Source organism: Rhamphochromis longiceps, linkage group LG9 (assembly GCF_057381845.1).
Source record: "Rhamphochromis longiceps isolate RC_006_pf linkage group LG9, R_longiceps_female_GT1.1, whole genome shotgun sequence".
Classification (NCBI taxonomy): Eukaryota; Metazoa; Chordata; class Actinopteri; order Cichliformes; family Cichlidae; genus Rhamphochromis; species Rhamphochromis longiceps.
In genome coordinates, this window is record NC_140565.1 from 2,864,791 (window position 1) to 2,888,438 (window position 23,648).

The 23,648-nt window shown below is 42.7% G+C and overlaps 1 protein-coding gene across 2 annotated transcripts in view; it reads right to left on the bottom strand.

Moving 5' to 3' along the window:
• plppr5b (phospholipid phosphatase related 5b) overlaps window positions 1–23,648 on the bottom strand; it is a 126,937-nt gene that overhangs the window by 7,891 nt on the left and 95,398 nt on the right. The window contains exons 6-8 of one of the 2 annotated variants that reach the window (XM_085418017.1): window positions 16,625–16,801; window positions 14,968–15,102; window positions 4,355–4,461 (exon numbers count right to left, since the gene is read on the bottom strand). In XM_085418017.1, coding sequence (XP_085274143.1) covers window positions 4,355–4,461; window positions 14,968–15,102; window positions 16,625–16,801 — 419 coding nt within the window. The remainder of the gene's footprint in view (window positions 1–4,354; window positions 4,462–14,967; window positions 15,103–16,624; window positions 16,802–23,648) is intronic. The other variant, XM_085418016.1, reaches the window with a different exon arrangement.

A 23,648-nucleotide genomic window follows, 5' to 3' on the forward strand; every position in this document is an offset into this window, starting at 1 on the left:
AGAGACATAAATAAGGATCTTTTAACAAATGTGTTCCCATGTTATGATGTAATCTTGTTTTCTAAGTTCAAACTCAAAAAAATAACTCTTTGAATGAACATAAAAAAAAATCAAAGAATTTCCACGTAATTAAATTGCTTTATTTTATCATTATGCAATTCTGTTATTCCAACTTAATGTACTTGAGTTGGACTAACTTGATTAATTAATGATGAATCAACTGTTTTACTACAGTTGTGTCCAACTTAATTTAATTGATTTGATCCAACCCATGCAAATGACGTTAGTGCAACAAAACATGCTTATTCGTAATAGAAATCCATTTATTAATCCATTTATATTAAGTTCATTTAAAGAGTTATTTTTTTGGAGTGTTCAACAAAGTCTAGAGTCTGGTTAACATAAAATGTTAATGGTTTTATAATAACTTGCACTCCATCCGTCCTCTTATCTTTACCAGGGTTGCAGTGAGGCTGGGACCTATCCCAGATGTGACAGGGTGGGAGTCAGAATACTGGACAGGTCACCAGTCTATCACAGAGAGACAGACAACCATTTGCCCTCATGTTCACAGATATTTTAGAAACACCAATTAACTTAACCCTAATTACTGCATGACTTTAACTGTGGCAGGAAACCAGAGTACCCAGAGAGAACCCACTGCAAACTTGGCCAGATTGCAGATTTGAACCCAAGACCTTCTTGGGTGCTTTGACAGTGCAGTGCAGTGAATTTTGTAAATTTAACAACCACCCAATTTCATTTTTTTGAGTGTATTTCAGCTGACCTATCTATGAAGTTTTGACTGGTTAATTAGAATTTTTTTCTGTTTCCTGTCTTATATTTAAGCAATTTTTTACAATGTTTTACTATGACCCTGATGAAGGCCACAAGCCGAAACGCGTTGGTCAATTATTAAAGTTGTTCATCTTCCCTCAAGTGTTGCTGGAGTTCCTGCTTCTTGATGTATCACTCCAGCGCCTCCTTATTGATGATTAGGTTGCCAATCCTCTTTTCATCCAGCAACTCTCAAGCAAGCCCAAAGGGATCCCTGATGAAGCTCTAGTTCTCTCTTTCTCTTATTTTGTCCTTCTCTTTCCAATTCTCTCCACTCTCTGCAACCTGGCGTGATTTTGTTTGAGCTTGTCCCACAGCTCCTTCAAGCTGGCTTTGTCATGGTGTGCCGCTTTCCTACAGTTGCGACGGAGTTGGCGTCAGTCTTTGGTCAGTTGTTCCATCTCTCTCTCTTCTGCCTTTCCTTGGGGCTGTGGGCTCACTCCTCCTAAGCTCATCAAACATCTCTCTGCAGACCTCGAAGATGAACTTCCAAAGGCTGTTGAGCTTGCTCTTGGCAGTTCCCTTATATATCACCTCCAACAGTTGCTGCAAAGCATTAAGGTTTTGCCGTTTGCCTCGGTCATCTGTTTGGGTACCTTCTCCATCCCAGGGTTTTCCTCACCTGTTTCAGATGATTCAGCTCGGTCCTGCAGCACTGTGGTTGCTCCCCCAGCTTTTGGAGCCCCTCGTCTGACCTGCTTCTCGTCTATCTGGTTTCTGCATTTTCTACCATATTGCATATTTCTATCTTGATGGATGCATATCCCCTGCTCGACATTACCTTCTCCCACCGACAAGCACACTTCTCTTGTAGTCCTTATTCATTCAGTCAATTTGAGGCAGTAACATGTCTCTAAAAGTCGAATTGGGATTATGTTTCCCACTGTGCAGCATCACGGCCCAGACGGCGTGTCTCCTGCCACCCTCAGACACTGTGCAAACGAGCTGGCCCCAGTGTTTTCTGGCATTTTCAACTCCTCACTGCAGGCATGTCATGTGCCTGCCTGCTTCAAGTCCTCCACCATAATCCCTGTCCCCAAGAAACCTAGGATCACTGGACTAAATGACTACAGACCCGTGGCTCTGACATCTGTGGTCATGAAGTCTTTTGAGCGCCTAGTTCTCTCCCATCTCAGGACCCTCACGGCCCCCCTCCTGGACCCCCTGCAGTTTGCATATAGAGCCAACACGTCTGTAGACGACGCCATCAACATGGCCCTACACTTCATCCTGCAGCATCTGGACTCCCCAGGAACCTACGCCAGGATCCTGTTTGTGGACTTCAGCTCTGCCTTCAACACCATCCTTCCAGACCATCTCCGACACAAGCTTTCCCAGATGAATGTGCCTGATCCCATCTGCCGGTGGATCACTGACTTCCTGATGGACAGGAAGCAGCATGTGAGGCTGGGAAAGAATGTCTCGGACTCCCGGACCATCAGCACCGGCTCCCCTCAGGGCTGTGTTCTTTCTCCTCTGCTCTTCTCCCTGTACACCAACTGCTGCACCTCCACCCACCAGTCTGTCAAGCTAATCAAGTTTGCAGATGACACCACCGTTATTGGGCTCATCTCTGACGGGGATGAGTCTGCCTACAGGAGGGAGGTTGAACGTCTGGTGTCCTGGTGCAGCCACAACAACCTGGTGCTGAATGCCCAGAAGACAGTGGAGATTATTGTGGACTTCAGGAAGCACACAGCCCCACTCCCCCCCATCATCCTGACTGACACCCCCATCACCTCTGTGGACTCATTCCGCTTCCTGGGTACCACCATCACCCAGGACCTGAAGTGGGAGCCCACCATCACCTCCGTCATCGAGAAAGCCCAGCAGAGGATGTACTTCCTGAGGCAGCTGAAGAAATTCAACCTGCCAACACGGACGATGATGCAGTTCTACACCGCAATCATCGAGTCCATCCTCACCTCCTCCATCACCGTGTGGTACGCTGGAGCCACTATCAGGGACAAACAGAGACTGCAGCGTGTTGTGCGCTCTGCTGAGAAGGTGATTGGCTGCAGACTCCCATCTCTGCAGGACCTGTACACCTCCAGGACACTGCGGCGTGCAGCTCAGATCTCAGCTGACCCTTCTCAGCCTGGACACAGTCTGTTTGACCTGCTCCCCTCAGGCAGGAGGCTCCGGTCCATTCGCACCAGAACCTCTCGCCATAAGAACAGTTTCTTCCCCTCTGCTGTTGGACACATGAACAATAAACGTATGACTGTTCCCACCACTAACACATGACCCTACGCTGTGTTCACTGCATCATTCCATGTCTGGCACTGATCACCACCTGCACTCATGTATATATCTTTCAACGTAGCACTCTTAATTCTTATTCTCATGTATATATCTCATGTATAGCTCATGCACATATCTTTCTACATAGCACTTTTAATTCTTATTCTTTTATTTTTTCATGTCTATTTAAGTGCTATTTATGACACTATGTTTGCACTGAAGCACCGCAGCAATTTCCTAATGTTGTAAACCTGCTCAACATTTGGCAATAAACCCCTTTCTGATTCTGATTCTGATTCATGGCAGAATCGTGCCTTTTAAATGAATTGCTGCCTGAGGGAGCCCTGAAGATCATGGGGGCTCCAAAAGTTTTTGGTTTTTGGCACATGTGCAACAGGGCCAAAAATATTGAATACCATAAAATACCTCTGAGAAGTATTTTATGATATTAAAAAAAATCACCGCACTCTACTATTTTTATTTTCTTTTAATTTTAAGTTTCTGGAACTGGGGTTGTAGCAACTCCTAAATTTCTTCCTCAGTAAATTATTCCGACTGCTGTCATGCTTCAGTTTTAAACAGCTTCTGTGGGCTGAAAATGGTTCAGCTTTGTAAATCCTTGAAAACTTCTGTTGGGACACCACTAATTTTTTGTAATACAATGATTTTCAGTGTACTTGGGATAGCCACTTATGTATAATATCTACTATGGTACTTAATCCTGCATATTTGTGACCACATTATTCACAAGAACCACTATGTTATAAATAAATCCAATAACAGCATTTAGAGGGATTTATGAGGGTTATGGAGGTCAGCAATAATAATGCTGAACATTGTGTGTTACATGATTCAATATGCAACTTTTCTAAATATAAGTACCAGAGAACTTTGTAACATTTAAGACAGAAAAAAAACACCAGACACTTTTCATATGAGTGAGCGACCAAAGAAGGCCAAGTGGCCCATAGAAAGATGTGGGTATGGGCCACATTTGGAGAAGCATCTAAACAGATCCAAGTTCAAACAGTAGCATAAGGAAAAGCCCAAACATACAGTCAGACACATAAAACATGCAGAGTGACCCCTTGTGACAGGGGGCAGCCAAAAGTAAGTTCTCTTATTGTAGATGTAAAACAGAAAGCACTCAGACTGAACGATAGCTACAGCAAAATATCAGCCAGTTGTATGACATATTGCAAAGAAAGAACAGAAGGAAGTGTGACATTGAATCTGGCAGAGCTCACATCACTTCACAGAGTAATTTATTTGCCTTTTGTTCCTGAGCCACTTGAACCAGCTGAGACCTCGCAGCCAGCGCAGGAAGGCCTCGAGGCACTCCTTAATGTTGCAAGAGCCTTCATCTTCATCATCCGTCTCCTGCAGCAGCAGCAATGTGTTCATGAGTGTGTGTCTGTGTGGCAACAAGTGGCAACAAATGGCAAAAAAACAAACAAACAAAAAAACAAAACAAATGGCAACATCCAACATTGCGATTTTGATACTAGTTTGTGTATCAAAATGTACAACTAATGGGTCACAGTGTAAACATCTACTAATTCTGTCAATGCTGCTGATTATTTTATGATTTCTGGATTTTGAATTCCTTATTTAATATGTTCTCTGTTTGGTTCTTAGTTTGGTTCTTGTTAATTGTTAGATTTTCATATATGCTGAGCCTTATTAGTTTATTAGTTCCAGTTTACACTACAGTTTATATTGTTCCCTCAGTGTTTTCTGTCTTATCCTAATGAGTCAGGTTTGCCCACTCCCCCACCCCAAATCTCATTTGATTATCTTCAGCTGCACCTTGTTACCCTCCCTTGTCCAATTCTCTGATTATCCTTTTGTGTATAAATAACGTTGTCTTCAACTCAGTCTTTGTCTCAGTTTCTGTTATCAAACCCGCATGTCCCTGCCTGTTAAAGAAATGCTGTGTATTTTGGTTTCCTTACAATGGATTCTGTAATTCTGGAATCTGAAAATAGCCTACCTAAAGCTTTGCATTTTTGTTCACACCTGTCTGCAAATCTGCCCTTTGCTTTCAATTTCCAACATTAGTTTAAAAATTAATTAGTTAGTAGTTAACTACTGTAACAGGTTTTGGTGACAGTAGTGCTGGAAGTGGTAGCTTTTCCTTTAATTATTCATTAAGTGTCTTTAAGAAACGAAAAATATACTACTCTCATTTGATTTGAGGACATTAAAGATCAGTTACTATTAACCCTCTGGTTGTGTTCACCCCCACCCCTTACTTTAATGTTCCCGGTCACAATTCACCGGTCAGTTTTAACAGCTCTAAAAAAACATAAGAGACATTTTTCACCACCAAGCTCAGTTCAATGGGTCGTTCAATGAGTCGTTCAGCGGTCATTCAGTGGGACATTCAGTGGGTTGTTTAGTAGGTCGTAAAAGTGGGTCTTTCATTTTATCATTCAGTGACCCATTCAGGGGGTCAGAGGCCAAAGGGGGGGGGGGATTCCCATTCATTTTCTATGGCGGTGACCTTAGACCAGGAACACCACGGGTGTGACACAATTGATTAAACCACTCAAAATTCAACGAAAGAGGTGCTCATCACGTTTATATGTTCAAGTGCATAGTTTGGAGGACGTCATAAGGCCTCGAGGCAATCGGATGTAAAACACAATGTTTATGAGTTTTTTCAGATTTGACCCGAACACGACAGGATGTGCAGGGGGTTTATGTTTCCCTGGGATGCCAGTTCGGGGGGCTTTTGCCCCCTGGTAGGGTCCAGGGTGAGGGGCCAGACAAACAGTGATTATATGTGTCACATCAAGACAACAGTTGGCCCTGCCTGGGATAGTGTTACCAGTGCCAGGCCTTGGAGATGGGCCTGGGGAGGTGAGCGCCTGTTGGCTGGGCCTCATCCCATGGGGCCCAGTCAGGTGCAGAAGGGTCATAGGCCCACCCTCCTATAGGCCCACCCCCTGCAGAAGGCGCTGTAGGGATCAGGTGCAACGTGTGCCAGGCAGCAAAGCGCAGAGCCCCTGGCGGACCAATCCCAACTACAGATCACAAATCCTTGCGGGCAAAACCCCTGTGGTGGCCAAGCCCCTGGGGTGCATGAGGGCTTGCGATTGAGATATGGAATGTCACCTTTCTGTTGGGGAAAGAGCCTGAGCTAGTGTGTTAGGATGTGAGTCTGGGGCTTGACTCTGTCCTAGTCTGAAGATGCCCTTGGTGAGAACCCAAGCGGTGTTCTGTTATTGGACTTCTGTGCAAACCACAGTTTTCCCACGAATGCACATATCACCAGGATACCCCATGCCGCAGGTCGTTGATTGATTTTGCATTCTTATTATCAGATCTGTGGCCGAATGTTCGGGATACTTTGGTGAAGAGAGGGACTGAACTGTCAGCAGATCACCACCTGGTGGTGAGTTGGATCAGGTGGCGGGGCAGGATGCTGGACAGACCTGGCACATCTAAACATACAGTGAAGGTACACTTCGAATGCCTAGCAGAGCCCCTGGTCCGAGACATCTTTAACTCCCACCTCCAGCAGAGCTTCAACAGTATTGTGATGTAGACTGAACTGAGTCTGAATGGACCATGGACCATGTTTAGCACCTTACTGATGTACTGCTGCACTGAGCTGCGACCGCAAGGTGGTTGGTGCCTGTTGAGGTGGTAACCCCTGAACCAGATTAAGGGCAGCATCAGGTGGAGAAAGGCTAATCTGTGGGACTTCGGAGGCAGCTGATGTGTACCAGCAGGCCAAGCGCACCTTGCTCGGGCAGGACTTAATGCAGAAACTCGGGGTGGGGGGAAGTTTTGTGAGGCCACAGAAACTTTTGGAGTGACTCAAAGTGATTCAGGCAAACTGTCAGGTGACTCCAGAGAGTAAAGCGGTGCTGTATCCATATTGTGCATAGTGTGGTTGGAGCGCTTCTGACTTCAATTGAGGATTGGATGTTGTAGGGCTGTTGTGGTTGACACACCTCCACAATGTTGTGTGGAGATATGGGGCAGTATCTCTGGATTGACACAATGGGATTGTGGTTCCTATCTTTAAAATGGGGGACTGCAGGGTTTGCTTCAACTATAAGGGGATCAGTGTGCAAATACAGTGGGGCAAAAAAGTATTTAGTCAGCCACCGATTGTGCAAGTTCCCCCACTTAAAATGATGACAGAGGTCAGTAATTTGCACCAGAGGTACACTTCAACTGTGAGAGACAGAATGTGAAAAAAAAAAATCCATGAATCCACATGGTAGGATTTGTAAAGAATTTATTCGTAAATCAGGGTGGAAAATAAGTATTTGGTCAATAACAAAAATACAACTCAATACTTTGTAACATAACCTTTGTTGGCAATAACAGAGGTCAAACGTTTACTATAGGTCTTTACCAGGTTTGCACACACAGTAGCTGGTATTTTGGCCCATTCCTCCATGCAGATCTTCTCGAGAGCAGTGATGTTTTGGGGCTGTCGCCGAGCAACACGGACTTTCAACTCCCGCCACAGATTTTCTATGGGGTTGAGGTCTGGAGACTGGCTAGGCCACTCCAGGACTTTCAAATGCTTCTTACGGAGCCACTCCTTTGTTGCCCGGGCGGTGTGTTTTGGATCATTGTCATGTTGGAAGACCCAGCCTCGTTTCATCTTCAAAGTTCTCACTGATGGAAGGAGGTTTTGGCTCAAAATCTCACGATACATGGCCCCATTCATTCTGTCCTTAACACGGATCAGTCGTCCTGTCCCCTTGGCAGAAAAACAGCCCCATAGCATGATGTTTCCACCCCCATGCTTCACAGTAGGTATGGTGTTCTTGGGATGCAACTCAGTATTCTTCTTCCTCCAAACACGACGAGTTGAGTTTATACCAAAAAGTTCTACTTTGGTATCATCTGACCACATGACATTCTCCCAATCCTCTGCTGTATCATCCATGTGCTCTCTGGCAAACTTCAGACGGGCCTGGACATGCACTGGCTTCAGCAGCGGAACACGTCTGGCACTGTGGGATTTGATTCCCTGCCGTTGTAGTGTGTTACTGATGGTGACCTTTGTTACTTTGGTCCCAGCTCTCTGCAGGTCATTCACCAGGTCCCCCCGTGTGGTTCTGGGATCTTTGCTCACCGTTCTCATGATCATTTTGACCCCACGGGATGAGATCTTGCGTGGAGCCCCAGATCGAGGGAGATTATCAGTGGTCTTGTATGTCTTCCATTTTCTGATGATTGCTCCCACAGTTGATTTTTTCACACCAAGCTGCTTGCCTATTGTAGATTCACTCTTCCCAGTCTGGTGCAGGTCTACAATACTTTTCCTGGTGTCCTTCGAAAGCTCTTTGGTCTTGGCCATGGCGGAGTTTGGAGTCTGACTGTTTGAGGCTGTGGACAGGTGTCTTTTATACAGATGATGAGTTCAAACAGGTGCCATTCATACAGGTAACGAGTGGGGGACAGAAAAGCTTCTTACAGAAGACGTTACAGGTCTGTGAGAGCCAGAGATTTTCCTTGTTTGAGGTGACCAAATACTTATTTTCCACCCTGATTTACGAATAAATTCTTTACAAATCCTACCATGTGGATTCATGGATTTTTTTTCCACATTCTGTCTCTCACAGTTGAAGTGTACCTCTGGTGCAAATTACTGACCTCTGTCATCATTTTAAGTGGGGGAACTTGCACAATCGGTGGCTGACTAAATACTTTTTTGCCCCACTGTACATAACTCTTTTTTTTTAAGTGCAAAATATAAATACAAATAATAGAATAATTTTAAAATCACATAAACCTATCTTCTTTTCACAATTAAACATAGAACATTTACCATAAAAAAATATTAGCATCATTTTTGAACAAGGCTTCTTCTTTGTGTGACAGAGCTTTAACCTTTGAATGGCACAGCGAACCATAGACAATGATTTCTGGAAATGCAGTGATATCCACAACAGGATCATGCCTGTTTTTAATGCAATGCTGCCTGAAGATTACAAGAACCTCTGGCCATCTTTCCTCCTAAGAAACGTTTGCTCTCTAAGGGTGCATTTTTCTTTAAATACCTAGGTATCCTCCTAAAGGTAGATGTTCAAACAGTACATGACCAGGGTAAGTTGGGTCTCTTTAATAAAGGATTTTATTAATGTTCTTGAGACCTCTGCAGTTCTTCAAGTGAGAGCAGAAGATGGCTGACTATATCTGGTAGGGCTGCACGATTAATCGTTAGAAAATCACGATCTCGATTCATACTTATGTGCGATCTCATTTCCAAATGACAACGATTAAAAAAAAAAAAAAAAACGACGATGATTGTACCGCATTTTGATCCGGGACGTAATCTGCATGAAAACAAGCGCTCACTCTTCCTGCTCAACAAATGACAAGGGCGGAGCCTTATACCACGTGATACAGAAGCTGTGCCGTGTGATGCTAAAATTAGCAGGGAAAAAACAACGGAGAGCACGTCAGGGATGACGAGAAAGTGACAGGAGAAAATCCGTCCCGGTCAACCACCCAAACATCAATAACGGGAACCTTATACAGCGCTTCCCTATACCCATCGAACTCCCGCAGGCACAAAGACATCACGGAGGCTATCACTTATCACCTGACCACAGATATGGCTCCCATCAACACTGTGCAAAACGAGGGATTTAGGAAAACGATCAACACCCCAGACAAATGCTACACAGTGCCGTCCCGCAACTATTTTTCTATTGTTGCACTACCTGCTCTATACACGCAGTGTCGAGCAACGGTGGAGACGGAATTTCAAGCAGTACAACATTTTGCGGCAACAACAAAACGTGAGACATTTGTTGTTTTTATGTTTATTTATTGTTTTTATGTTCAGTCTCAACTGTTACGAAGTTGATGTGCAGTTAATAAGTGCAATAAATATTTATACTGGAAAAGAAAATCGTGAGAGAATCGTGATCTCAATTCTAAGCCAAGAAATCGTGATTCTCATTTTATGCAAAATCGTGCAGCCCTAATATCTGGATAACCCTGTGGAGCTCTTTCTTCTGTGCTACTGTGCAGCTGGAAAAAATGCCAGGATTCTTTCTACTGTGCAGCAATAGAAGGACACCCACCATTTTTCAGGGATGTTATTCTTTGTGAGAATGCTCAGAAAGCAGTCTCTTCTTCATTACCTCAGCAGTGTGCATTTCCCAGATCAGATCCTCGCTGATGTTGACTCCCAAAAAGCGGAAGTCCACAACAGGCCCCTTGGTTTTTGCAGTGTACAGGAACAAGTTGTGTTTTCTACACCACACTGTCAGATGCTCCACCTCATCCCTGTAGGTGGTCTCATTGGCCAAAGGCAAGTGGAGTGTGGCCAGTGGGACAGAACAGCATGGAGAGCTGTGGCCACAGTAACATCAGTAGACCTATTATCTCTGTAGGCAAATTGGTATGGATTGAATGTGGTAGAAATGAAGAACATAATGTGGTTCCTGATGAGTACTTCATCACCACAGGAGTCAAAGCTACTGGCCTGTAGTCATTGAAACTGGTGATGGTTTGATTTTTGGCCAGAGGGACGATGACAGACAACTTCAAGCAGGGTTGGACAACCTACTAACAGAGGGACTGATTGAATATCCTCGCGAAGACCCCAGCCAGTTTGCCTGTACAGTCCTTCAGTACGTGAGATGCCGTCAGATCCAGCTGCCTTCCGAGGTTTGACGGCATGCAGCGTGCACCTCACATTGTGCTCCTCCACTGTGAGAATGGGACTTTTGATGGTATCAGGATAGGATCCAGCTGCCTCTTATGATCCCACCTCAAACCGGACAAAGTAGAGGGTCAGTTCCTCTGCCAGACCTGCTTGCTTTAATTGCTGTCCATGTGTTCTTCAATCTTTTTCTTGTAGTCTGACTTTGCCTCATGGATGCTTCTCTTCTGGTTGGCACAGGCTTTGATGTACAGAGCCGCGTCACCAGACTTGAAGGCGGTGTTCCTCTCCTTCAACAGGCTCTGGACCTCCCAGATCATCCAGGGCTTCTGGTTGGGATGGATTTAAATGTGTTTATCCTCTGTGACAATGTCTATGCAGTTGCTGATGTAGCATAGTACACTGTCACAAAACACTTCCAGGTCCAGGTGTTCTAAAATATCCCAGTATGTCTTGCTGAAACATTCCTACAACTGCTAAGAGGCTCCGTCTGGCCAAGTTTTGACTGTCTTTGTGCTATTTTTGTAGCAGTTTTGATGAGTGGGATACATTCCAGGATCAAAAACAGTAATGTGTGGTTAGACTTCCCCAGGTGTGGTAGTGGTTTAACCCTATAGCCCTGTTTGATGTCCACTGTGTTGTCTGTCAGTAACTGCTGGGATACTGGTGGGCAAAATAAACAGTGACACTTCCCTACCAAGACTTTTGGTGCCTGCTAAACTAGTTGTCAACAATTGCACCCATTTAGTCCAAGAATTTGGTGACTGAGACGCCGAACAGAATTTTATTGATCAGTCTCTGTCTCGCTTTGTCTGGCAATCATGTTCAAAAAAGGAGTGGCTGTAGCTCAGGAAGTAGAGGTTATCTAGTAATCACAAGGTTGGTAGTTCATTTCCTGGCTGCATCCATTGGAGCATAAATATTAGATAGAAAGCACATATTTATAACAACAACAAAAAAGCATATGAAGAAGTGCATGAGTGAATGGGGCAAGTTGCTTCGAGTGCTCAGGTAGAGTAAAAAAAGTGCCAAGTTAGAGCTAGAGCATTCTACCAAATTAGTCTCTTCCTTTTCAATGATCCTAGCACTCCCCTGGTTCTTGAAGGCTCTTGGCTTAGCACTCATAGCCCAAATATAGATTGGAACAATAATTGTATCTCTGGCTGGAGTCTCAGTAGTCACCAAAACTGTTTAAAGTTAGTTTGTGTTCCTAGCCTGTCTACCTGCCTGATCTGTCTTTTGTCCCTGGTGTATATCATGGGCTAGCTGACATTTTCAGTAAACACAGCTCTTTCTCTCTCTCCCTCCATACCGGCCATATGACTGCTCTATTGATCTGCTTCCTGATGCTCTGTTGTTTTCAAGATGTGTGTACAGTCTCATAAAACATGAACGAGAGGCTTTGGAGAAAGTACCACAGACTCACTAGCTGCTCGTATAATCCGTCCCTATTCTCCGCCCGCTGGATTTCTTCTTTGTAGAAAAAAAAGAGGATAAATCAGATTTTCTTGATTTCCATGGTCTGAACATGGAGTCAGAATTTCAGAAGTACCCCCAAAACAGGATACAGCTTCAGCAATTCCTGGGGTTTGCAAACCTTTAGGGAACAGAGGAGCAGAACATTCACTGATTGCTGTGATTGAGTAAATGAACCTTGCCTAACTCCACTCTGCCAAACACCTCAGCTGATTCTCTTTTGCCAGTAGATTCAACCTAAGCATAACCACCAGCCAAAGGTGCTGATCATGCTGTGGATTAGGATATGATGTAGTAAAGAATGCCGGTCGAGGATAAGCTGCAAGTGGACAGAAGCCAGCATGGAGCCCCTGACCACAGAGGAGGGTGCAGCAATTTAACTGCTGAGAACTTTTTTTATATGATGTTTCATGTTTTCCCTTTAATGTTATTTTTTTTATTATAGGATTGGTGGGTCGCCTGGAGGCTCTCACTGGGAGGGGGAAATGCCATGGTTCCTCAGTCCTCAGTGCGTGTGTGTGTGTGAATGTATGGATGTCTGTTAGTTTGCATTGGGTGGGATGGGCCTCATCCCACGTTCCTGCCCTTTATCTCCACACAGCTGCTAGTGATCACTCACCTTTTCCTGGTATCTTGGTTTGGCTGCCAATAATTAAGAGAATGAACCCTTGGAAAAATGTGCCCCGTGGAAACATCACTAAGTTCTTATGCTTTGGGTTGGGCTTCAATCCTCACTTCAATAAACTTTCTGAACTGTCATGTGATGGAGTCCTGGTGGTTCCCTTGATACAGCTAGCATTTGCTGATGTACGCATGTTAACAATAAACGGAGATGATGCAAATAGTTTTCAAAAATCATTACATGAAATAACTTTTATGTATTATGTAATGTCGCAACTTTACTCATTTATGTATGGTTAATCAGGATTTTCAACATGGGCATCATGGCAGTGAGGTATGATTAGTGGTGTGGCTGTAGAAGGGAAATAAGTGCCCGCTCATGCAGGATGGCCAGGTGGTGCAGGTCTCCAGGTCTCAGATATCTTCCCTTGATCCAGGAGAGATATCCAGCGTTCAAGAAAGAATACAAGGTGGTAAAGGCAATCCCTGAGTCAACAGAACCTGGTTCCCAGAGGGTCTTTGGTAGGGGCATTTGTAGGTGGATATTAAGTGTGTACATTGGGGATGTTCACTGATATCCTGTAGTACCAGTGGAAATGAAGTACAAGGGCAGAAAGCACAGAATTGAGGCTGCTGCTAGCTCCCAAACGCTTGCCCTGTTTCTGGGAATAGATTGGCCAGGGTTTAATAAGTTGATGGGACAATGTATGGAGGTGTGTGGACGACAGACAGGGAAATATGGTATATGTGCTGCATGTGGGGGTGACACAAGGTTGTCCATACTGTGGAGAGGGAAGAGGAACCTGTAGAGCCTCTGATGGCTCCCGTAACACACTTCATGGAATAGTTTCCACTTGAGCTGTGTCATCCTGATTAAAATTTACTGTCAGTTGGTGCAGCCTGATGCACCACGAACCCACACACAGAATTCACCCAATCGGTGACTGTGACCTGTTGCACTACAGTGTACTGATTGTTAGCAGCATAACATGTTTTTCATTTGATACTTTGATGCATTTACTCTGCAGAGTGATTGTAGATGACTCCTCTCATGTCACATTTAACTCTTATTAAGCAGACCAGATGTACCAAATCAACAGTTTGAGTTTCAGTGGAGATTTTTAGATTCTGTCTCCTTCATTAATTTATTTCTTATGGAAATGGCAGATCAATATAGGATGAAACATTGCTGCCAGAATGTTGTTTGCATTATTTTAATGCAAATACATTTTGTAAATACAAAATGTTTTTAAATGATGATTGATTTATTCATGGAAAGAAGCTCAGGTATGCAAGCCTATGAGACTCTACGTGAAAAAGTGAAAATTGCTTGATATGCATCAGTGACACAACCAGTTATTAATTTTAGGGGGGGGGGGTGCTTTTTCATATAGGCCAGTTGTACAAACTGCTTTTTGCATTTACCTGTGTTATCTTTGTATAATATTATACATTTCTTTGGTGATCTGAAACATGTGTGATCAGCTACGGGACTTTTCACGGCACTGTACGATCCAGAACACTGTAGTAGAAGTTAGATCAAAGTGTCCTAACATTGGAATCATGCTCCACATGACTTGTATTTTTGCTTGGTATGCAGACTGAGTCAAATATGTTTTCTACACTAATACATACATCAGATACAGTGGATTTAAATGCATCAGCTTTTGCACACATTCCAACGTTCTACCAATGATGGTTGAAGACACTAGTCCCATTATCACTGTATTTAAAATCTAACACACATGCTTGATTTGATGTTCAGCATTTACCCAGGGTGTCATATATGATTGTATTTAAGTTCCTGACTTTATCTAAGTGGTATCTTTAAAAGTCACACAGCCTAACTCTTTAGATTTTTATAGCGTTTGTATAATCCAACATTGTGTCTTGACAGTTTTTACAACTCTTAAGGTTACCTTAGCATATTAAACTTCTCCTTTCCCCATTTGAGGCTGATGTTTGACTTCGGAGGTAATATTTCTTGATCACACAAGTCTTTAACTAAGACACCAACATTTATTCCTGTCCATTGATTTATAAACTTATTTCTTTTTTTAAACAACTAGCTTCAATTTCTTAAAGTGTGAAATTGTGATGAAGTATTTTAGCAGTGTGCTCTGTTGGGCAGTACCAACCTGTGAGGTGATGTACTTCTCCAGCGGACTCTCCCCTTGGCCTATGTTTAACATGGCTATATTGGGCCGCTGCTCCACTAGTGACTCCTCGCTCAGTAGTAACTTCCCTTTGAAGTTATGGACCACACACACCACCTACAAGCGCAAATATAACACATCTTTAAATTAGTATGGTTCTATGGCCAATGTGGCACATACACACAGTACCAACAAAATATATAGTTGTTGCGTTCGTCTTTCTGATCCTCCCCAGTTGGTGTCTGGTCTTCTTTTCTGTGCATCTTTTAAGAAAAGTAATGGTCCACCATGCCTATGCTAGTTCCATTCCCTGCTTCAGAGAGTCCTGCATCCCAGGTTGCTGTCTCCACTGAGCCTCAGGTATTACCCCTGTTCTGTGGCGGTGTGTCCCCAGGACCTGAACCATTTTCCAGGGGGCAGGATTGCTGGAGGGGAGTTTTCCTCCAGGGTGATCTTGTGTTCGGCTGTTCTCCACACTTATTCCCCAACGATGCCAATGATGGCAGACAGTTGGTGTCGTAAACCACCGTCTCTGTTCAAAGATGGTCGCTCACAGTGGACATAGATGCTTCTTTCACTCCTCTTTCAAACCATCTGTCCTCTCTGTCCAAAATGTGAACATTGGCATCCTCGAAAGAGTGACCTTTGACCTTAAGATGCAGATGGACTGCCGAGTCTACCCGTGGAGATGGCTCTTCTATGTTGTGCCATGCGCTTGTGAAGTGGCTGTTTGGTCTCTCCAATGTAGAGGTCTGAGCATTCCTCAATGCACTGCACAGCATATACTATGTTGTTAAGTTTGTGTTTAGGAGTTTTGTCTTTGGGATGAACCAGTTTGTGTCTGAGTGTGTTGCTGGGTCTGATGTACCTCGGAGTACCTCGTGCTTGGAGAAAACTCTCCTTTTTTCTGATACACCGGCTACATAGGGGATGACAATGTTGTTGCATTTGTCTTTCTTATCCTCCCTCACTGGTGTCTGATCTTCTTTTCTATGCTTCTTTGCTGACTTGATAAAAGCCCAGTTAGGATAACCGCATGTTTTAAGAGTTTCCTTTACATTCCTTCTTCTTCTTCCCTTCAGGCTTAGAGGGAACATGTTCTGCCCGGTGGTGTAGGGTCCTGATTACTGAAAGGAGGTAGTGTTCCAGAGGGTGGTGGGAGTCAAAGAGGAGGTACTGGTCCATGTGTGTGGGCTTTCTGACCTACCATTCATTAGCTCAAGCATCAAACAACATGTATGCTTTAAAAGCATCAATGTAAGAGAAACCTAAGGTAAGATAAACCTTTATAAGTCCCACATGTGGGAAATTTGTTATATATCAGCTCCTTTCTGACAGCATGGTGGAAGTTTCTAAAAATGACGGAGTCTCCATTAATCCCACACAAATGTACACCCATTTGAAACAACCCTGATATACTACAAACACTAATATGTTTAACTTTCCAGATTGGAGTTGTAAAGGAATTAAATATATTTGAAGGAACAGACTTTATTCCATTTGACAGACTAGTTATTTATTTTTATTGCATTCACAAACTCCAATCAGCCTTTTATGGCTGAGGAGTAATAAAAAACTTTCTTAAATCAGTTATTTCAATCAGTTTACAGTACACATGAGCTTTGGGTATGAGTCTCACCAGGAAAGTGGCAATGGCAGTGCCAATGATAAAGCCAGCGATGACATCTGACCAGTGGTTGCGGTATTCAGCCACACGGTTCAAACCAGTGAGGAAGGCCAGACACATTAGCCCGAGAGACAACACTGGCTTAGCCAGACGAGTGCCTTTTGCCTGCACGGTATACGTCACATACATCTGCAGGGAAAGAGACATACAAGGACAGAGAGAAGCAAGCATTAAATCATCAGAAATGTCTTGTAACATCACTGGCTTCACTCCATTCTATATTATCCCAAAATGCAGCTAAACATGGAACAAAAAGTACGGAAGTTTGTATTTGGTTGATCATTTCTTTCTTGTAAGAACTTTTTTTTCACAGTAAAGCATACTTGTGGGAAAGCCTGTATATTTCCTCTTAGTGGGTGGTTGAGTATGTGTGCTGCACCCATGAAAAACTTGCCAAATCTGCCAATGCCAAACAGCTTATTCTGTTACTGACTCTTGTTTGATGTTGTTTATTGGATTAGCTGATTGAAGTCTGAAGAAACAAGTCATACTGGCAATTTAACAATCTATCCATTTAACAAACAAAAGCCTGAGTAGTATGTGGAAGAAACACTCACGTGGCATCCTATTCTTCAATCAGGATTTATGGCAAGTTGGCTAGGAGAAACTCAAAACGAGTCAATAGCAGTATCAGGTGTTTGGCATTGCCACAGAAGATTTGGCAAGTTTTTCATGGGCACAAACAACATAATTTATTTAAAACCTACAAATGCATTTTTTCTGACAGATGTAGCACCATTAAGGGGAAATAAACAGGCTTTCCATGAGATTTATTTACAACAAAGAAACTACAGAACAAAAAAGTTTATATTTCTGTCAGTATTTGAAAACAAACTTAATAAAAAGCATACTAAATCAGATTCTTTACTTTTAAAGTTGTCTGTAGGTAAATATTTGCTCAAAATGAAGAATGGATGGATGGAAGTTGAAAGTGAATCACGAGCTGTTTGCATCCATCCTGTTATTTACTGCCATCCTGGATCTTCTTTGAAAGCTAGGTCGACAACCAGCCAAGGCAGCTTTTGTGTGATTGTTCAGTACACTTTTATGCTTATGTTAGTGCTGTCAGCATTAATCTCGTTAAAATTAGGTTCACGCCATAATCGCATTAACGCGGCAAATCTCCATTAGCCAATTACCGCAGATCACCCTGTGCGAGGGGCTGCACGGCGCTAACGAGCTAACCACGCTAATGCGTTGATGCCATGCAGCCCCACATAGCCCCCCAAACATAAAATGCTATGTACAGATATGTAAATGGTAAATGGCCTGTATTTGTATAGCGCTTTACTAGTCCCTAAGGACCCCAAAGCGCTTTACACAACCAGTCATCCACCCATTCACACACACATTCACACACTGGTGATGGCAGCCACCCTGGGGCACATTGACAGAGGCGAGGCTGCCGGACACTGGCGCCACCAGGCCAGACGTTGGCAGATGTGTAAAAATAAGTCAGTTGTTTGGTGGTGGCTATGGCGGAGCTTCCACAGAGGCCAGCAGGTGGATGAGGGAAGGGGAGGCAGGAGGGGGAGGCAGGAGGAGGAGACACCCGAGGTCCGAGTGTCAGGTGAACTGAACTTCAGGTAAGAAGTTATGACCTGCAGTCTATCTGGGTCAGATATAAACCAAGTTCAGGTGGAGTTTATTTTCGTTGTGCTGACTTTTTACAGTCAGTTACAATAACTCGTACTCCGTACTAGCTAGCATGACGGAGTTTCTATACAGCTGGGTGGTGCTATGATGTTACTGATAGTGAACTTTATTTTATTCATAAGGTTACCCAGATAGCAAGGAGACATTGAACTGATGTTTATTTTTAGTTATTCGTTATTTGAAGGTTGACGTATGTATGATATTACTAAAGCTGACTTAAACAGAAGGAGAAAAGCATAAATTTCACATAAATTTCAAAGCATAAATACCAACGCTGAACAAAGAAAACATTTTCATGTCATACCCTACCTGGAACTTATCTAGAATATCATGTTTTTCCTCTTTTTATTGACATTGTGCTTTTTTTTTTCATTTTCTCAATTCAGATCAGTGTCTTCAAATTATTGTTAGTTTTTAACCATTTTTGTGTGATGTTGTAAATTTTACTATAACTTAAGGCAAAATAAGCAAAAAACACAATGCAGTTCAATACTAATGTTTTGTTTTGTTTTCTTTCAGACCTTTCAAACCTTTTATTTTGGAGGTTGCTCATCATCAGAGTCAGTTACAGACTCTGATGATGAGCAACCTCCAAAATAAAAGGTTTCCCCAGGCACCATGTGTGAAAGTACCACGTAATAATGTAATGTTTAGTGTGTGTGTGTGTGTGTGTGTGTGTGTGTGTATGTATATATATATATATATATATATATATGTGTGTGTGAGAACAGGAACCTTTGTAGACGAGTTGTATGTAATCTTTAATTTTATGGTTTTTTTCTAAACAGCCTCCACCACTCTGCAGTCTGCCCCCCAACCCACTACTAGTAAACATCCTGATGCCTTGGCCAGCTACCGGCTCCTTTCGCCAACCTACACAGCTATGCAACCTCCCCAGCAAATACAGGGAGTGCAGAATTATCAGGCAAGTTGTATTTTTGAGGAATAATTTTATTATTGAACAACAACCATGTTCTCAATGAACCCAAAAAAACTCATTAATATCAAAGCTGAATGTTCTTGGAAGTAGTCTTTAGTTTGTTTTTAGTTTTAGCTATTTTAGGGGGATATCTGTGTGCAGGTGACTATTACTGTGCATAATTATTAGGCAACTTAACAAAAAACAAATATATACCCATTTCAATTATTTATTTTTACCAGTGAAACCAATATAACATCTCCACATTCACAAATATACATTTCTGACATTCAAAAACAAAACTAAAACAAATCAGCGACCAATATAGCCACCTTTCTTTGCAAGGACACTCAAAAGCCTGCCATCCATGGATTCTGTCAGTGTTTTGATCTGTTCACCATCAACATTGCATGCAGCAGCAACCACAGCCTCCCAGACACTGTTCAGAGAGGTGTACTGTTTTCCCTCCTTGTAAATCTCACATTTGATGATGGACCACAGGTTCTCAATGGGGTTCAGATCAGGTGAACAAGGAGGCCATGTCATTAGTTTTTCTTCTTTTATACCCTTTCTTGCCAGCCACGCTGTGGAGTACTTGGACGCGTGTGATGGAGCATTGTCCTGCATGAAAATCATGTTTTTCTTGAAGGATGCAGACTTCTTCCTGTACCACTGCTTGAAGAAGGTGTCTTCCAGAAACTGGCAGTAGGACTGGGAGTTGAGCTTGACTCCATCCTCAACCCGAAAAGGCCCCACAAGCTCATCTTTGATGATACCAGCCCAAACCAGTACTCCACCTCCACCTTGCTGGCGTCTGAGTTGGATTGGAGCTCTCTGCCCTTTACCAATCCAGCCACGGGCCCATCCATCTGGCCCATCAAGACTCACTCTCATTTCATCAGTCCATAAAACCTTAGAAAAACCAGTCTTGAGATATTTCTTGGCCCAGTCTTGACGTTTCAGCTTGTGTGTCTTGTTCAGTGGTGGTCGTCTTTCAGCCTTTCTTACCTTGGCCATGTCTCTGAGTATTGCACACCTTGTGCTTTTGGGCACTCCAGTGATGTTGCAGCTCTGAAATATGGCCAAACTGGTGGCAAGTGGCATCTTGGCAGCTGCACGCTTGACTTTTCTCAGTTCATGGGCAGTTATTTTGCGCCTTGGTTTTTCCACACGCTTCTTGCGACCCTGTTGACTATTTTGAATGAAACGCTTGATTGTTCGATGATCACGCTTCAGAAGCTTTGCAATTTTGAGACTGCTGCATCCCTCTGCAAGATATCTCACTATTTTTGACTTTTCTGAGCCTGTCAAGTCCTTCTTTTGACCCATTTTGCCAAAGGAAAGGATGTTGCCTAATAATTATGCACACCTGATATATGGTGTTGATGTCATTAGACCACACCCCTTCTCATTACAGAGATGCACATCACCTAATATGCTTAATTGGTAGTAGGCTTTCGAGCCTATACAGCTTGGAGTAAGACAACATGCATGAAGAGGATGATGTGGACAAAACACTCATTTGCCTAATAATTCTGCACTCCCTGTAGTCTGCGTTCAGTGCCTTCTCTAACGACGGTATGCTTTGAAACAATGAGCTGCATCACAATTTCATTGTAATCTTAACTTCAAAACACTAATTTATGCTATTAAATATCATATTTAGCTTTTTTAGATTCCAGAGAGTCTGAGGCAAATTCTAAAATATTCTACTTTGAGATTTTATATAGGATTTCATTTGTATGTTAAAAGGCTAAATTGTAAACAGTTTTAACAGATTGAACTACTTAAACCTGAATGCAAAATGTGAAGCCATCACTTATGGATATAGTTGTTTTTCTCATCACAATGCTTATCCAGTTTATCACAAGCCAGTATTCTTTGTGTTATTGTTCTTTTGAACAGATTCAGCCTTCCAAAAACGTATAATCATGATAACAGAGCTGATCAGAGAAGTCGGGACCCTCCGTGAAGAGTTCAGAGCCTTTGGTTAATCCTGCAGCACTGAACCTGTTGATGCTGGGGTATTGCCTCTGGATTAGCCTTTTAACATAGATGAGATGAACTGCAATGACCGGAGGTGAATAAAGCAATGGTAAGTTCTTAAAGGTTCTGGGAAATTTGTAACCCAGAACTTTAACCGAATTTGATAATCTCTAAACTGCATAAAAATGGCCTTCTCCTGTATGTTCTGCTTGAATATACAACAGCAGGCTATCGTTGGAAGATCCAATAAATAGGAATAGAAATGCATTTCACTGCAAATAGTTTGGTTTATTCATTTGATCTCTAGAAAATTAGGCTTTGAGCCTTTCAGCTAATGGCTCTTTGAGAATCAAAGTGAGGCAGCAGTCTGCTGATTTCTGCCTTGTGACTTTCATATTAATCAGCCTAGTAGTTTAGATGCTTTCTCCCTGCTGAAGACAATTGACAAGAGGTTATTCATATTTAAGATCTAACTTGGCCTATTGTTCTTCTTCTTTTTGTTTGTTTGTGTCCTAGATGACCTGACTCAGCAGGTTGGGGGGGGGGTGCAGAATGCCTGATATCCAGCTCGATCCCAGAGTAAGCTTAAAAAAAAATGTCCTGTAACCAATACATGTAACAAAGAAGCTTTTTTAAATATAATAAATTACTTTGTTATTGATACAGAGATGTCTGTCATTTTTTTTATTATTACATAATGCCAGATGCTTCATATTATATGGATATTATTATGGACATCAGCATATAATGGTTTCCTATTTGTGGATCATACACATGTCTTTTTTGCAGGTTTAAGTATTGATTGTAATTTGCAGCCGTTTAGTATTGATACAAATACCTGTTAAGTACTGATTTTTAATCATGACGTTATTGTTGTTGCAATAGTAACCAAGGGTGCAGTGATTCAATATCAGAATCTGACACTGTTTCAACATTAACAGTGTTTGAAAATTTGGCGTCGAATCAATGTCAGCGTTCAACATTGATTCAATATTGGGTAGTTGATTGATTGGGTAGTTCGTAGAGTTGCCAACCGTCCCGTAAAAAGCGGAATCGTCCCGCGTTCAGAGAAAATATTACGCATTTCGTATTGAGCTGAAAAGGAACATAGTTTGTCTCGGACTTCAGCTACAATGGAAAAAGACACAAAGCTGGAGTTATTCTGTCGTTACGCTGTCAGCTGCTTCTCCTCTCATTCTCTCTCCCTCCCTCTCCAGTTTCTTCTTCAATCATGAAACTGAAAGAGGAAAACAGTGCAGGTCGCGCTAAACAACAGCAGCACATTTAAGCTTGATCAGCTGTTGTTAGAATTTATTTAATATTAATTTCTAGTATCAGCTGATGTTTGCTGGAGCCTCAGCTGTAAAGCTGCTGGTCATGATGTTGGTTTGGATATGTGGTGAGAGGGAAACATGAAGATGAAACCAGGAGATGTCCTTACTGGATCATCAGAGCTGAACAGGTGATGGAGAAACAGGTTTACCTTTTAGGTGACATGAATGAGTTGAAGGGAAGTTATGAACTGTTTCTGAGAGACAAATAACACCAGGATCCTTTTCTAAGTAGCTGACAGCTGGTAACTGTGCAGGGGCGGGTCTAGCAAAGTTTAGCCAGGGGGCCAGGTAGGGCATTAACAGGGAGAGGGGGGGCACAAAGACATACTTTCTTATTCTCATTTAAAATGTCTAGGTTTTAATAAATAATTATCTGAATCTTACAACCAAAGTTTTTATCTGATGTAATATATATAGAAATCATACATATACCAACAAGACTGTACATCACTGTCACCACAGCGTTTGTTTTCATTCAAAGGCTTTATGGCTTTAATACCTGGGGGGCCGGTCTCTAGTCAAAATGCCCGGGCCGATGTTTTGTCCCAGTCCAGCCCTGGGCACGACACGCAGTGAATTAATCTGAGTGTCATGTTTCGGCTGTGTACAGGCAGGAGAAGGACCCAAACACAAAACTTACCACGCAGGAATAAAACTCAAAAAGCTGCTTTGTTGCAGAATGGCACAAAAATATAACAAAACTAAACTGGGGCACAGATAAACTGACACACAGGGAAACGCAGCCATGAGGGAGACTACGACACTGACAAAGAGAAACACAGGGCTTAAATACACAGAGGGATAACGAGGGAATGAGACACAGAAGGAGAGCACAGCTGGGAGAAATCAGGCTGGACGAGACAAGGGAAGCAAAACTAGAGACACTGACATGTGACATGGACCTTCAAAGTAAAGCAGGAAACACACAGACTGAACTCTAAACATGCAAACTTAACAGCAACTGAGAAGACAGAACATAGGGACCAGAAACATGGTACAAAAGGTCACAGTAGACACAACATTGAACACAGGGAAGCCATATTACAAAGCCAAAGAACTAAACCTATGATAACCATAACTG